Source organism: Sarcophilus harrisii, chromosome 6 (genome assembly GCF_902635505.1).
Source record: "Sarcophilus harrisii chromosome 6, mSarHar1.11, whole genome shotgun sequence".
In the NCBI taxonomy this organism is placed as follows: domain Eukaryota; kingdom Metazoa; phylum Chordata; class Mammalia; order Dasyuromorphia; family Dasyuridae; genus Sarcophilus; species Sarcophilus harrisii.
Window position 1 is genome coordinate 243540809 of NC_045431.1, and position 13958 is coordinate 243554766.

The 13958-nt window shown below is 54.7% G+C and overlaps 1 protein-coding gene across 1 annotated transcript; it reads left to right on the forward strand.

Moving 5' to 3' along the window:
- The first annotated feature begins 1304 nt into the window (after window positions 1-1304).
- Window positions 1305-13041, forward strand: LOC100919715 (solute carrier family 22 member 6). Its single transcript, XM_012552773.2, has 10 exons — window positions 1305-2154; window positions 3070-3173; window positions 3901-4055; window positions 6821-6989; window positions 7886-8009; window positions 8223-8338; window positions 9757-9971; window positions 10108-10216; window positions 12109-12312; window positions 12694-13041. Exons 1-10 carry the CDS (start codon window positions 1774-1776, stop codon window positions 12770-12772), a joined length of 1656 nt encoding a protein of 551 aa, XP_012408227.2. The 5' UTR covers window positions 1305-1773; the 3' UTR covers window positions 12773-13041.
- The last annotated feature ends 917 nt before the right edge of the window (window positions 13042-13958 follow it).

Genomic DNA, 13958 nt, shown 5'->3' on the forward strand with positions numbered 1-13958 from the left:
ATGAAACACAGAGAGAATCATTCAACTTGCTGTGGATTAAAGTTGGGAGCCCTGGGCAGCGTGGACCCAATGCAGAAGGAAGGTTGCGGGGTGGGCACGAGTTTAAGATCTCAATTTATAGAATTTTAGGGAAATAGACTAATTCTTCTCTGCCACCTTAGGATTAGTTCGTTTTTATATGCAAATCATCTCAAAGTTTTCAATAAAACTTTAAAGTTAACACCGTCACATCATCTCCCAATCGTCAGAACCATTGGTCTTGCCTCCCTTCCGTATCTGGAACCTAAGATATACATATAACAAGGGGAAAGGCCTTGACAGCAAGCCCTAGGTGCATCATCCTACTTTGATCCCTTTTGCCAAGAGATAATTTTTAGTTAATATATGATGTAATTTGTCATTTATTCTCCTTAATCTTTGCAAGGGCTTCAATCTTATTTCTAACTCCTGCCCCATTATACTGACTACTTTAAAACTCACTGTCCCGTAAGATTAAAAGGGGGAAGGGTGGTCAGGAAGACTAGACAAGATACAATTTGCATGTACAGATCTTAAGGGATCAGGTAGGTACCAGGGAGCTCAGTCAGGATTTGAGAGGCGGGCTGGACTCAGGGCACAAGCAACAACAGAAGGGGAAGGCCAGAGCGAGAAGTGGGTCAGACTCCTGGCATTCAGTCAAGAGCCCAGGGAGTGCTTCGATGGGAGGCTGGGGCCCAGAATATCGCCAAGAGGTCAAGAGCCGGGACACCCACAGAGATAGTCTCAAAAGTCAAAGGAGGCGGGGGGGTCAAGTGGCTGGTCAGCAGAAATTCAAGGTTTTGAGGTGACAGTATTCCTTCCTGTTATTATATATTTATTCTACGTTCTAACATTCCTCCCACTTCTGACTGAGATCTCCCAGCTCTGACTTTCTCTGTTCTAAGGTCCCACCCATCTCTAAAATTCTTTGTTCTAAGCTCTCTTCCAAATCTGGCTGTTTCTGTTCTGTGTTCTAAAGTCGCTCCGGCTCAGACACTGTGCGTTAAGGTCCCCACCCACCAGCTCTGACATTCCATGTTCTAAGATCCCTCCCAGCTCTCACATCCTACATTTTAAGGAACCTCCCTACTCGGTCCCCACTCTCACCTCTGAGGTGCTCTCGTTCTTTGGGTTTCTCTGCGAAGGAGGTGTTTGATGCTCTGAGCTGGCCAAGATAACCTCTGACCTGCAGACCAAGCACAATTCTAGGTCACTGGGCCCCAAACCAATCTCGAGGGGCTTACCTCGCTCCTGCCTTTCTCTCCCTCCTCTGTTCCCGCCCCCTTCCACAGGAAAGCACAAGAGGTGACCCACGGCATGCAGGGCAGGTGTCCGGCCCTTTGGAAGCTCCCAGCAACCCATGTTCTGTTCCCTTTTGACCCACAGGCAAAAGGAGCATGCAACAGGTTTTCTCAGCAGTCTCTGCCTCGAGTCACATTTTAACTCCAACTGTCCAAACCTGGAGGAATAGAGGCCAATTGGGAGGCTGAGGTCCAGAAAGGAGGGGTTGTCTCTGGCCCAGTCAGGCCCTGACTCACCCAGAGTTGGGGAGAGAGGCAGGAGAAGGAGGGAGGGCTGGCTCAGCCCCTGTCTCTCCCACTGAGCGAGTACAGAGTCTTCCTCCAGCAACAGACCGAGCGTGGAGCCGAGCAGGAAAGGCGTCCGGGGCCCTCTCCACCCGCTGAAAGGCCGGACGGGCAGTGGACAGAATCCCCAGGACCACTTCGCTGAGGCTCCGGCCCCACCTCCATCCCCATGACCTTCAATGACATCCTCTTGCAGGTGGGAGGGGTGGGCCGCTTCCAGTGGGTCCAGTTCACCCTGGTGGTCATCCCGATGCTGCTGCTGGCCTCCCATAACACCGTGCAGAACTTCACGGCCGCCATTCCTGGCCACCACTGCCGCCCACCGCCCTCCGCCAACCTGAGTGGGGACGGCTCAGGAGCAGAGGAGCTGCGGGCCTGGCTGCCCTGGGATGAGCAGGACAGGCCGGCTTCGTGCCGCCGCTTTACCGCCCCCCAAAGGGAGCTACACTGGTCCAACGGCACGGGGCCCAATGCCACTGGAGCCACCGAGGCCTGCCTGGACGGCTGGACCTATGACCACAGCACCTTCCCCGCCACCATTGTGACCGAGGTGAGGGGTCTGGGGAGGGGAACACGGGGACTTGGGTAAGACTGGTGGACTCCCTGGCCAGGGGAAGCCCAGGGCTGCAGCTTTCTGACTCAGTTTCCCTATTTGAGGGAAGGAGACCAAACACAAGGGTAAAAAAGAGAGGGGCAGGATACAGGGCTGAGGAGAGCAGACTCCTGGCTTCCTTGGGCAAGAGGGCTCAGACACTAGGGAAGGGGGTGAGAGAGGGGGTAAGGAACAGGGAAGGGGAGGGGGTGGCTCTGGAGAGAAGGAAGGGGGAGGGGAAGGGGTTCAGAGGGAGGCCAGGGACAGAGCAGGAGGAGACAAGGTGAGAGAAAACTCAGAGATGAGGAGGAGGAAAAAGACAGGGGCTGCTGTGGGAAAGGGAGGGGCGGGGGAGAAGGGAAGGGAAGAGGGAATGGGCTGGGGAGAGGTCAGAATAAAAGGAGGGGGAAGAAAAAGGGGGGAGAGAGAGAGGGGGGACACTGGGGGTCGGATGTAGGCAGGTGGGCATGGGGGGAGATGGAGGAGGAGAAGGGGCTAGCATGGGGGGGGGGAGAAAGGGCCAACATGAGGGGGAGAAAAGGGGCCAACATGGGGGAGAAGAAGGGGCCAACATGGGGGGAGATGGAGGGGGAGAAGGGGCCTACATGGGGGGGGAAGAAGGAACCAGCATGGCGGGGGGGGGGCGGAGATGGAGCCAGCATGACGGGGGAGATAAAGGGGGAGAGGGGGCCAGCACGGAGCTGGGGTCCAGGAAAGAAGCCTCTCCCCCTCTCTGTCCCCATTCCCCTCTGGCTCTTCCCCTTCCTCTTGACTTTCTTCCCCCAAAGCTGCCATTCTCCGGGGAGGTGAATCAAGCAAGCTTTCCGAGCAGCTTGAGGGGAGCCCCCGCCCCAACCCCCTCTCTCCCCACAGTGGGACCTCGTCTGCGGGCACAGGGCCCTGCGCCAACTGAGCCAGTCCTTGTACATGTCGGGAGTGCTTATCGGGGCATCCGTGTTTGGGAACCTGGCGGACAGGTCAGTCCTGGGACACGTTGGGCTCCAGTGGGAGGTGGGAGGGCTGGGTCAGAGGCAGGAGGTTCCCATTCTGGGAAGACCCAGGGAGGGAGAAGCACAAAGAACAAGGGAAGGAGAAGACCCCGGGCTGGGAGGAAGGGAGCCGTGTGCCCACCCTTCAAGGCCCCGCTCCCCAGACCCCTTTAGGCCCCCAGTGCTCACCCCCTTCTCCCTCCAACAATGTACAACTTCCAGGCCAGGCCTCTCATCCTTCCCTGGATTGTCCTTAAGTAGCCCAGAAAGCCCCGGAGGGGCACTTTCTTGTCCATTCTCTTGCCTCCATGATCTAAGGACAAAAAGGAAGTGATGGTTCTTCCCTCCAAGAATACTTCCTGCACAATGACACTCATCTGCCCATTTCACAGATAAGGAAGTTGAGGTTCTGAGAAGTGACTTCCTAAGTCTCACATCTAGAACTCTAAGGTTTATCCACAGCACTATCCCTGGGCCCAGGCAGAAAGAGTCTTGTCCCCATTTTACAGAAGAGGAAACATGAGAACAAAGGCCCCAGCCAGTGTTCCGTGGGGGGTTGTCAGCCTTAGGACAGAGCCCAGGACCAGGCCTGTCAGAGATCCCAACTGATTGATTGACTGATGAATTAGTGATGGAATGAATGAATGCCGGCGTTGCTGGGATTGGCAGAGGGCCAGAGGGGGGTGGGAACACCGTAGTCCACATGTCTCCCCAGGCTGGGCCGCCGGAAGATCCTGATCTGGACCTACCTGCAGACGGCCGTGGCGGGCACCGGCTGCGCCTTCTCTCCCAACTTCAGCATCTACTGCGCCCTCCGGTTTCTGACGGGCATTTCCCTGTCTGGCATGGCGCTCAACTGCCTTACACTGAGTGAGGAGGGGGGGAAAGGATGGTGGGGAAGGGGCCACCCCAATAGCCTGTGGAACCCACCTCTCCCACTCATGCGAGTCCCCGTCCCAGGAGCTGCCCCGGCCCCATCGCCAGCCGTGAAATCCTCACGGGCCCCTGTTTCTGTCTCAGAAACGTAACTAGGATGGAGCAACCAGGGCTTTCACCCAAGGCACAAACATGGGATCAGGATGCTCTCTCCCATCCTGCTCCCACCAGTCTCCTCAGGGTAGCTGAGGCAGTGAGGACCACCAGCCATGTTGTAGGGATGTGGGACGGACTCTAGAACAGGAGCTCTTAACTTAGCGTCTGTGCAGCAATTTCAGGGCTTCTGGGAACTTGGAAGGGGAAAAAGTGACATCTTTCTTTTCGCTAACCCCTCCTGAAATTGAGCTTCAAGAGAAGGGGTCCACTGGCTTCGGCAGGCTACCGAGGTACCGAAAAGGCTGAGGAGCCCTGGGCCCGGGCTCCTCCCAGACAGCCGCTCGCCCCGCGCCTCTTTCCAAAGGATTTTTCCTGTTAGCTGAGATTTGGTTCAGGCTTTCTGTCCCAGGGTCTCCTCCTCCTTGGGCCGGGGGCTGCTCAGCTGGAAGAACCACAAGGAGCGGGAAGAACTATCCAGCTCCATCTCCCCCCCGGGTTACTGATGAGGAAGCTAAGGGCCCGAGAAGGAGATGCTCACAGCTATAGAGGGATTTGAACCCAGGTTCCCTTCGGTCCGAGCGCTCTCCCCAGGGAGCTCATTTTTCAGAGCCTCGGCGAGGTCCCTCCCAGGCTCTTTCCATCTTACAACCCTCTCCTCACTCCAACATTGCTCCTTCAGGCGCTGCTCAGGTCAGCCTCCAACCTCCCCAAAGGGGAAGTTCCTGGGCCTTCCTAGTCCAACGGGGAGGAAAGGACCCCAGGGCCCCCAAAAGGCCCTTATTTCTCCCCCTAGAGGCCTCTCAGCCTGATCTAGGTCCCAAGGCCCTTTCTCTAGATTTCAAGCCCCAAGGAAGGCCCGAGAGCTTCTACTCTGACCCTAGTATTTTACAAGTGGGGAAACTGAGGTCCAAAACTTCTTGCCCCAAGGGAACAAAACTCGGATTTGTACCCAGTCTCCAGACTCCAGGTCCAGAGACCCATTTCTATCAGCCTCCTATCCTCCAACACCCTCCTTTCTAGCTCTAAGATCCCCATCGGGATGGAGGAAAGGGGGCTGGCCAGAAGTGCCAGAGTGAAGGGCTCCCTGCATTGGAGCTGGGGGAAGGACCTCAAGCCTCCGGCCTGACTCAGTTCTGGAACACCCCGCTCTCCTGACTGACCGGGTCCTGGCTCCAAGCCCCCCCGGGGCCCTCTCCCTGAAGCCTCCTTCCTTGGCTCCAGCCCTAGCACTGCCCTTTACTCCCCTGCCTCCTCTCCTCTGGCCCTTCTGCCATCTGCCCCTTCCCTGGCTACAGCACCCCAGCTGGGAGGCCTAAAGGTTCCAAAGGTCACCTTCCTCTCTTCCCCTTCCCTGACATCATCCCCCGTCTGTCCTGCTTCAGAAACCACGGCTCTGCTCACGAGCAGGAACCCAAACCCTTTCCTGCTCAGTGGATCAGGATCAGAGCATGTCAGACCCTGGAACACAGGATGTTCCAGTGGGGAAGTGGGCCCCCAAATGTCCCCTCGAGCCTTCAATGTCAGTGTTTAAAGGTATCAGAGTACAGAACAAAGGCTGTAGTGTCTAAGACAAACCTTCAAAGGGACAACGTTAGTGCTGGAACATGGAACGTCCACGCCCCAAAGGGCTTCGGATCCCAAAACACGGATTGTCGGGTGCCGGGACAATCTAGAATATCAGAGTCGGAAGGGACTTAGAATGTAAAGTGTCAGGGCTGGAATGAATAGATTAGGGAGTGAAAAATAGTTAGGGCTGTTATTCGGTCCTGTACAACTCTCTTTGGGGTTTGCCTGATGAAGAGAGTGGAGGGTTTGCCATTTCCTTAGCCAGCCCATTTTACAGATGAGAAAACTGAAGCAAACGGAATGAAGTGGTTTAATAGTAAACATCTGAGCTGGGATTTGAACTCAGGTATTCCTGTCTCCCGGTGCTAACTGCCCCTCCAGACATTTATTAAGCACTAACTGTGGACCAGGCCCTGGCCTGCGGGCTTGGGACACATCTTTAAGCACAGAAGCTAGGCCCGGCCGTCCAAAGTGGGTCCTTGTTGTTTGTCCTTGAAACCCTGGTGTGGGGGAGGGAGGGACATGCAGTGAGTTGGATGGAAGTGAGGGAGGGCCGGGCAAGGTCACCTGCCTCAGTTTCCCCTCCAGATCCCGGCTGGATCCGGTGGCCAGACATAGCCCAGGAGATGACCCTGGATGCAGTGGGAGGCCTTGGTCTTTCTAAGCTGAGCTCTTTTACAGGTCTCAGGTAGAAAGCAGGAGGAGGAGGAAGAGCAGGTAGACAGGTGGGCCCCAGGTAGCACAGTGTGGGGGAAGGGAGGGGCGCATCCAGCTAGAGGAAGATCCTTAACTCGAAAGGCCGAGCTTTCGGGTTCTGAACTGGGGTTCTGGCAAGAGGAGGGTGAACGTGGGAGCCATGACCCAGAGCTGGCGGGCTCCAGGCTCGACTGGCCCCCTCTGCCTCCCACCCGCTGGGCCCTGAGCCCCTGGACGGGCCGGCCTTCAGCCCAGCCACGGTCCTGGCTTTGAGCAGGGGTCCGGAGCAGAATTCTGGGGACCCCATGACTAACCCTTGTGTCCCCCTTTCCCACCCCCAGATGTGGAGTGGATGCCCATCCACACCCGGGCCACGGTGGGCACTCTGGTTGGCTACACCTACAGCATCGGGCAGTTCATCCTGGCAGGCTGTGCCTACGCAGTGCCCCACTGGCGCTGGCTGCAGTTCCTCATCTCCGTGCCCTTTTTCTTCTTCTTCTTCTACTCCTGGTAGGTGAACCCTCGCTCTGGGGCACGCCAGGCCCTCGTCTCTGTGCCTCCTGCCCACGCTAATCCCGTGAGCACCTCTGGCCCAGGCTTTGGCCGCGGGACCTCCCTGCTGAAGGGATGCTTCTAAAGGATGGTCCCCAGGGGATCCCCATGGTCCCTGGGGCTCCTGCAAACCCTTCTTTGGGACACCAGAGCCCTCCCGGCTCGGTTCCAACTTCTCTTTGCACGTTGGCTGCAGACAAACTCTTATCCTTGCTGCTTCTCATACTCATACTCACTATTCATTTCCCACCTCTGGGCCCTTGCCTACAAGACTCTCCCTCCTCCTTTTTGCCTCTGGGAAGTGCTAATTCCTTTCCAGACTCAGCCAAACATGTGCCTCCTTTAAGGAGCCTTCCCTGATGCCCCATGGGGAGGGGCCGGAACAAGTCACCAATTATTTAGCATTTATTTTGCACATAGATTGTTTTTATTTATCGTGGGTATTTCCCCCAGGAGACTTTAAACTCCCTGAGGGAAGGAGCTGCCTTCCATTTGTATCACTAGTGCCTGCTGTGTCTCCAGCTACCCTTCTACACACTCACACTCACACACTCACACTCATATACACAAGCTCCCAGTTTGGGGATTCTGGGAAATTCCAAGCCCCCCTTTGCTCAGCAGCCCCCCTTGATCCCTATTCTGCCTTTTCTCAATCAGAGAGTATTGGGGAACCTCCCAGGCTCTGGTACCGTATCAGGTGTTCTACTCCCCAGCCACCCCCTGCACCCCTGATTCCATCAGGCAGAGCCTGGCACTCCAGACTTCCATCAGCCCCGGGTCCAGTCTGCCTGGACAGCTAACAGGACTCCGGCCCCTCCTAGCCAGACTGGAAATCTGGTCTTTCCTCACTCCAGGTTCTTCGTTGAATCTGCCCGATGGCAGGCATCCACTGGCAGGCTGGACTTGACACTCCAGGCCCTGCAGAAGGTAGCCCGGATCAATGGGAAGCAGGAAGAAGGGGAAAAGCTGAGCATGGAGGTGAGCCATTCCCCCCACACACCATCTACCATCCTTCCAAGGAGCCTGGGAGGCCAAAGGCAGGCTGGGGGCTCGCCCGGGATTCCGGGGAGCCAGTCCTGCTCCAACCTGGGTCCCAGGATCTCCAGCTTTCAGTCTACCTGTCTCAGCCATAGTGCCCATAAAAGGGATGTCCTTCCTGAAGCCCTCTGCCACTCTGTCCCTTTCTACCAGGTGCTTCAAATAAAACTTAACAAGGAGATTAACCTTGCCAAGAGCAAATATAACGCCCTGGACCTGGTGCGCCTGCCAGTGCTCCGAGGCCTCTTCAGCTGCCTCTCCCTGATCTGGTAGGCACTGAGGGGGCCCTTCAGACTGGGGGAGGGGCAGTCACTGGGCTGGAGAAGGAGATGGCCAGGTGGAGAAAAATGGAGAGCAGACAGTGGACCTACTGAGGCAGGAGGAGAAGGGGACCAGGGTTACTCTAGGGAGTTGGGTACAGAGGAAGGAATACCATTTTACCCACAGTATGAGAACTAGGGTGGGACAATTGGAGCCTTGTCCCAGAGCATCAAAACGGAGAATGTCAATAGCACTAGCAGTCTTTAAGCTGCATAGACATTTCTTCACCTGTAAAATGAGGCCATTGGATTAAATGGCTTCTGGAATCCCTTTTGGATGTAAGTCTATGATCCTAGTGTGAAAAAACTGGTACAAATAGGAATCTCCCAGGAAGCAGCCATATCCTAGGTGAGTTCCTTCAGGACTAATTGCTTCCCTGCTTCCCACTGACTGCCCTTTATTGGGAAATAGCCTTCTTGGTCGCTGAAATTGCTAGTTAAGGTCCGATGACACCTTCCTCCTCGGCTCAGACCTAACCCCAAAGCTGGGAAGCCCTGAATAGGGAAGGCCCATCCATTCTCTGAGCCTTTGACCCTCTGAAAGCTTATAGAATTAGACATGGAAAAGATTTTCAATGAGATCAAACTCACCTCTCTCATCTTACAAATGGGAGCCCAGAGGATCAGAGAAGGTGAGTCACTAACCTATCCAGGACTCTCTACCTGAAACAGAATCTGAATTCAGGTCTTCCTGGCTCCAAACATTACATTCTATCCACAGCACCATATAGCAGTCCATTCTGTGTTAACATACTAAGCATCATCCCCCAAAGATCCCTACTCTGCTGCTAGGGGTAGAAAATGGGGGAACAAGAAAGGAAACAAGCATTTTGTTAAGCACCTACTATGTGCCAGGTACTGTGCTACATGCTTTATAAATATTCTCTTATTTAATCCTCTCAGCCACCTGGGAGGGGGCTGCTGTTATTATTCTCATATTACAGATGAAGAAACTGAGGCTAAGAAAGCTTAAGTGATTTGTCCAGTAAGTGTCTGAGGCTGGGTTTGAACTCTGATTTTCCTGACTGCAGAACAGGCTCTCTATGTACTGTGTCACCTACCTGGATCCCTTTATTCCTCTCTTGGATCATTCCAGGATTTTCCAGACCAAAGCCCACAGAGGGCTGGGATCACTGCCTCCTCACAGTCCCCTGTCCTGTGTGCAACTCTTTCCATCTTTCCCACTTCCTTTTCCTCCCTCTATCCTATAACCCTTTATAACTATAACTACATATTTTATAACTTTACTCTAACCACTGACGTTGTTCTCTCTCCCTGAGTCTCAGTTTCCTCACCCGTAAATAAAGGAATCCCTTGGCTCTCAATCTGTCATCCACAAGCTGCAACCACTTCCCCATGTCTCCCAGGTTTGCCACCAGCTTTGCCTACTATGGGCTAGTCATGGACCTGCAGTATTTTGGAAGCAACATCTACCTCACCCAAGTGATCTTTGGGGCAGTGGATTTGCCGGCCAAACTCATAGGCTTCCTGGTCATTAACTACATTGGCCGGCGCCCCGCACAAATGGCCTCCCTGATGCTGGCTGGCATTTCCATCTTGGTCAATATATTGGTGCCGAAAGGTGAGGTGGGGGGAAATGAAGGGGTCCCGGCCCCCTTTTCCCTCATGGGCCAGGGATCCTGCTCTAAAGATCATGGAACAGAGAGATCTGCTTAGCCCTCACTGTGTCCCTCCAACATTGTTCTCTTTCCTCCCAGACTGGGGGATCATGAGGACTTCCCTGGCGGTCCTAGGGAAAGGTTGTCTGGGGGCCTCCTTCAACTGTGTCTTCTTGTACACTGGGGAGCTCTATCCCACCGTAATTCGGTGAGTATCAAAAGTCCTTCTGGGAGAGAGACCCGGAGCCAGGGTGTGGGGGAGGGGAAGGTGGAGATGGAAACCTTCCTCCAGCCAGGTCAGTCCATGCCCAGAGCAATGTCCAAGCACTCCAGTACCCTATGTACCTTCCAGTATGAGAAGTACCGGCTATAACTCTTGCCCTCTGGGAGGTGGGGGGGAGGAAGGGGGAACCAAACCCAGAGGAAGTCATCAAGTCAACAAATGTTCTTTAAGTGTACGCTTCCATGTTCTCCCTTACCCAGATGACTCCTGGCTCTATATCCCCATGCCCAGACTCTCCCCTGAGCTTTAGTCCTACTCACCATCAGCCCACTAGACATTTTAAACTCAGTGTTCCACAAGCATCTCAAACCCAACACGTCCAAAACTAAACTTACCATCTTTGCCCCCAAACCTTCCCCTCTCCTGAGCTTCCCTCTTACCGTTGGGATCAATCAGAGGAGTCCATCCTTCCAGGACCCCATGATTGTAACCCCGACATCGCCCTCACCCTCACTCTCCTCCTTCATCCAAATGAGGATTCTAACCCCGTAAATCCTCTCCTATCTCACTCAGCTCACTCAGCCCTCATCACAGCTCACCTGGGCTGTTAGAACAGCCTCCTAACTGGCCTCTGCCCAAACCTCTCTCCCTGCTCCAATCCGTCCTCCATACAGTTGCCAAAGGGATTTTCCTAGACTGAAGGATTGCCCGTGTTCCCCCGGCTAGCTCTTGTTTCTGATATCCAACAGAACGTCCTTCCCTGCTTGCCATAGATGCTCCCTTGCTCTCGGTGAATATCACTGCCCCCCCACTCTGTGCTCCATCTCTCCCCGCCGACTGCCTCACCCGTCACCTGCCCCTTTGCCTAGAATGTGCTCTTCTTTCCTCACTTGGAAGCCTTGGTTTCCTTAAGACCTGAGCTCCAAAGCCACCTTTTCTATGAAGTCTTTCCTAATCGCTCAAGTCGCCTGCACCCTCCCTCCCAAAATGACCTCCTTATCTAATGGAGGAAGCAGTGGGCAAAGATCATGGACAAAGAAGCTAAAGGCAGAGCGGAGGTCATCTCAAAAGGAAAGGTCTATCAATGGAATAGGAGGGGAGAAAAAGGGGGGATTTGAGATGAGTCTTAAAGATAGGTAGAAGTGAAGAGAGAGCCTTCTGAGCATGGGGATCAGCAAGGGAAAAGGCAGTGAGCATCACATTCAAGGAGAAGCTAAAAGGTCAAAGGGCCTCTGGGCTGAAGAGTAAGGGGGAAAAAAAACGTATTATGGAAAAATGCTATGGAAACATAAGCAGGAACCAGGTTATGAAGGGCTTCGAACCCCAAACAGAGCGTTTTGTATTTGTTCCTGGAGACAACAGGGAATTCCGGAGCTCCCTGTGTTTTAGGAGAATCACTGTCAGCTAAATGGAGGATGGACTACAGTAGGAAGACTGGAGGCAGACAGACCCGGCAGCACAGAGATTGTACCAGGGTGGGAATAAGGTCAAAAAAGAGAAGGGTGTGTTCAAGAGATGTGGAAGTAGAAACAACAGAACTTGACAAACCCTTTGGATCTGTGAGAGGAGTAAGAATGAGGAGACGAGAGTTTGAATCCCTCAGCCGCCTGGGCTAGTAGCTCTCTCCAACTTACCCCAACTGCTCGGTAACCAGCTGTGCTTAGATTTATATTCTCTCTCCCTCTCCTCTCTCTCTCTGTCTCTCTGTCTCTCTGTCTCTCTCTCTCTCTCTCGTTGTCTCTGTCTCTGTATCTCTGTCTCTGTCTCTCTCCCTCTCTCTGTCTCTGTCTCTCTCTGCGTCTCTCTGTCTCTCTCTCTCTCTCTGGTTGTCTCTCTCTCTCTCTCTCTCTCTCTCTCTCTCGCCCTTGGCATTTCAGGCAGACAGGACTGGGCATGGGCAGCATGATGGCTCGGGTGGGCAGCATTATGAGCCCTCTGGTGAATATGACTGGGGAGCTCTATCCTGCGTTGCCCTCCCTCATCTACGGAGCTGTCCCTATTGCTGGGGGTGCTGTCACCTTCTTTCTGCCGGAGACTCTCAACATGCCCTTGCCGGAAAGTGTGGAAGAGCTGAAGAGCAGGTGAGTGAAGGCTACCAGCCTCCTCCTTCTCCTTCTCTCCTCCTTCTGCCCCCCCCGGGGGGCCATTAGCAACTCCTTTCAAACTCCCACTCTCTCCCCTCTTCCTCTTGCCCATCTCTTGCTGACTTGTCCATATTTTTTGAAAGTCCCAGAACTCCCAGGCCATCTCTCAGGCGGAGTTCTGGCTTATTTTTGTAGGGAAACGGAGGCCAGGACACTAGGGCACACCAGGGCAGCATAGCACAACTACCCGCATCTACCCATCCTTGGGACCATCTCCCTAAAGCAGAAGGGACCCCCAGTGCCCTCCAGGGCTCTCTGCCCTCATCCCAGAAAGCATGCTCTCACCCTAATGACCCAATGACCCCTTTCTCCCTGTAGGAATCATGGGAAGAAGAAACAGAAGGAAGTGGGAGAGCAGACAATTCCCCTGCAGACCCTGAGAAAGGATGGATCCTGAGGATGGATGACAAGAGAGCTGATCTTCAGAGGGTCCCGGCCACTCCTCTCTCCTCTCCCTGCTCTCTAGCAACAAGAACTGTTTCAGATGGAGCCTGAAGCCTCCTGGGGCAGGGTTGGACCGAGAGTGGAGAGGAAAACCAAAGGGACCTGGGACCTGGAACAGGAAAATCCCGCCTTCCCCCGCTCCCAGATGGCCCCTCGTGCTGTGCTCCCCTTGCCCAGATGCCGCCCTGGGCCCTATTATTAAAAGATTTGCCCGTGTCTGTACTTCTGGATCAGTTTCCGGTGCCCTTTCCCGACCCGGTCCTTTTCCTCTCCAGAGATAAAATGAGTGAAACACCAGGGGTCCCCTTGTCCTCCCGACTACAGTTCTGTTCAGTGTCACCTCCATCCTGGGCCAGGGGTCAACTACTCCAACCCCCTGCCTCCAGCTGGTGCCATATAGGCCCTGCCAGAAGCCTAATTAATGGGGACGTCTAGAATCCCACCCACCGGCTGCCTGGCACTCCAGCCCAAGCCTCCCTTCCCCCACAGAGCCGGAGGCTGACAGGTTTTCCTGAACCACAAACGTCCCCACCAGGAAAGCAGAAACCCACATTTGGAAGGCAAAGCAGCTGAAATGGGGGCAGCCTTTGTCCCCCTCACACCCCCAAACCCAAGTGTGCCCTTGCCCCTGTGCAGGGCTGGGGGCTGACTCTTGTCTGGCCCTTTCTCTCCCCTCTCCCCCCCATGAGTCAGGAAAGAGCCTTTAAGGCCAGGGGAAGGAAGGGAAGCACCCCCTTGGCTACTCCCTCCCGCCCCCCCTGTCAGGACTTTGTCCTCCTCTTGCCTCCCTTTTCCTCCCCCCTCATCACACTCAGCCTAAGTAAAAGCTTCCTAATCATTAAGACGGGTGCCAAAGTGGAATGGGTAATAAGTAATAAGTCCCCCGTGGCTGGATATCTCCAAAGAGTGGGGGCAGGAGGAGCCAGACGAGCCGCCACTGGTCAGGGATGGCAAAGGAGGATCCCCTGGGGGATGGGCCGGACTCTGGCCCCAACACCCCCCAGCTCGGAGATTCTGACGCTCTCCCTCTTGCCCCTTGCCCTTGAGATGGTTCTTAATGCCCCCCCCCCGGTGGGGGTGACACAAGGGCTGCAGAGAGGCCCAGAGAAGGCTCCTCAAGCCCTGCGTGTGGACAAGGT

What these genes read in the sequence shown, in the direction of transcription:
- LOC100919715 (XM_012552773.2), top strand. Translation starts at nt 1,774, where the DNA reads ATGACCTTCAATGACATCCTCTTGCAGGTGGGAGGGGTGGGCCGCTTC. An exon ending in CCGCCACCATTGTGACCGAG is followed by an intron (nt 2,155 to 3,069) that starts GTGAGGGGTCTG and finishes CTCTCCCCACAG; the next exon opens with TGGGACCTCGTCTGCGGGCA. An exon ending in TTCTTCTTCTTCTACTCCTG is followed by an intron (nt 6,990 to 7,885) that starts GTAGGTGAACCC and finishes TCCTCACTCCAG; the next exon opens with GTTCTTCGTTGAATCTGCCC.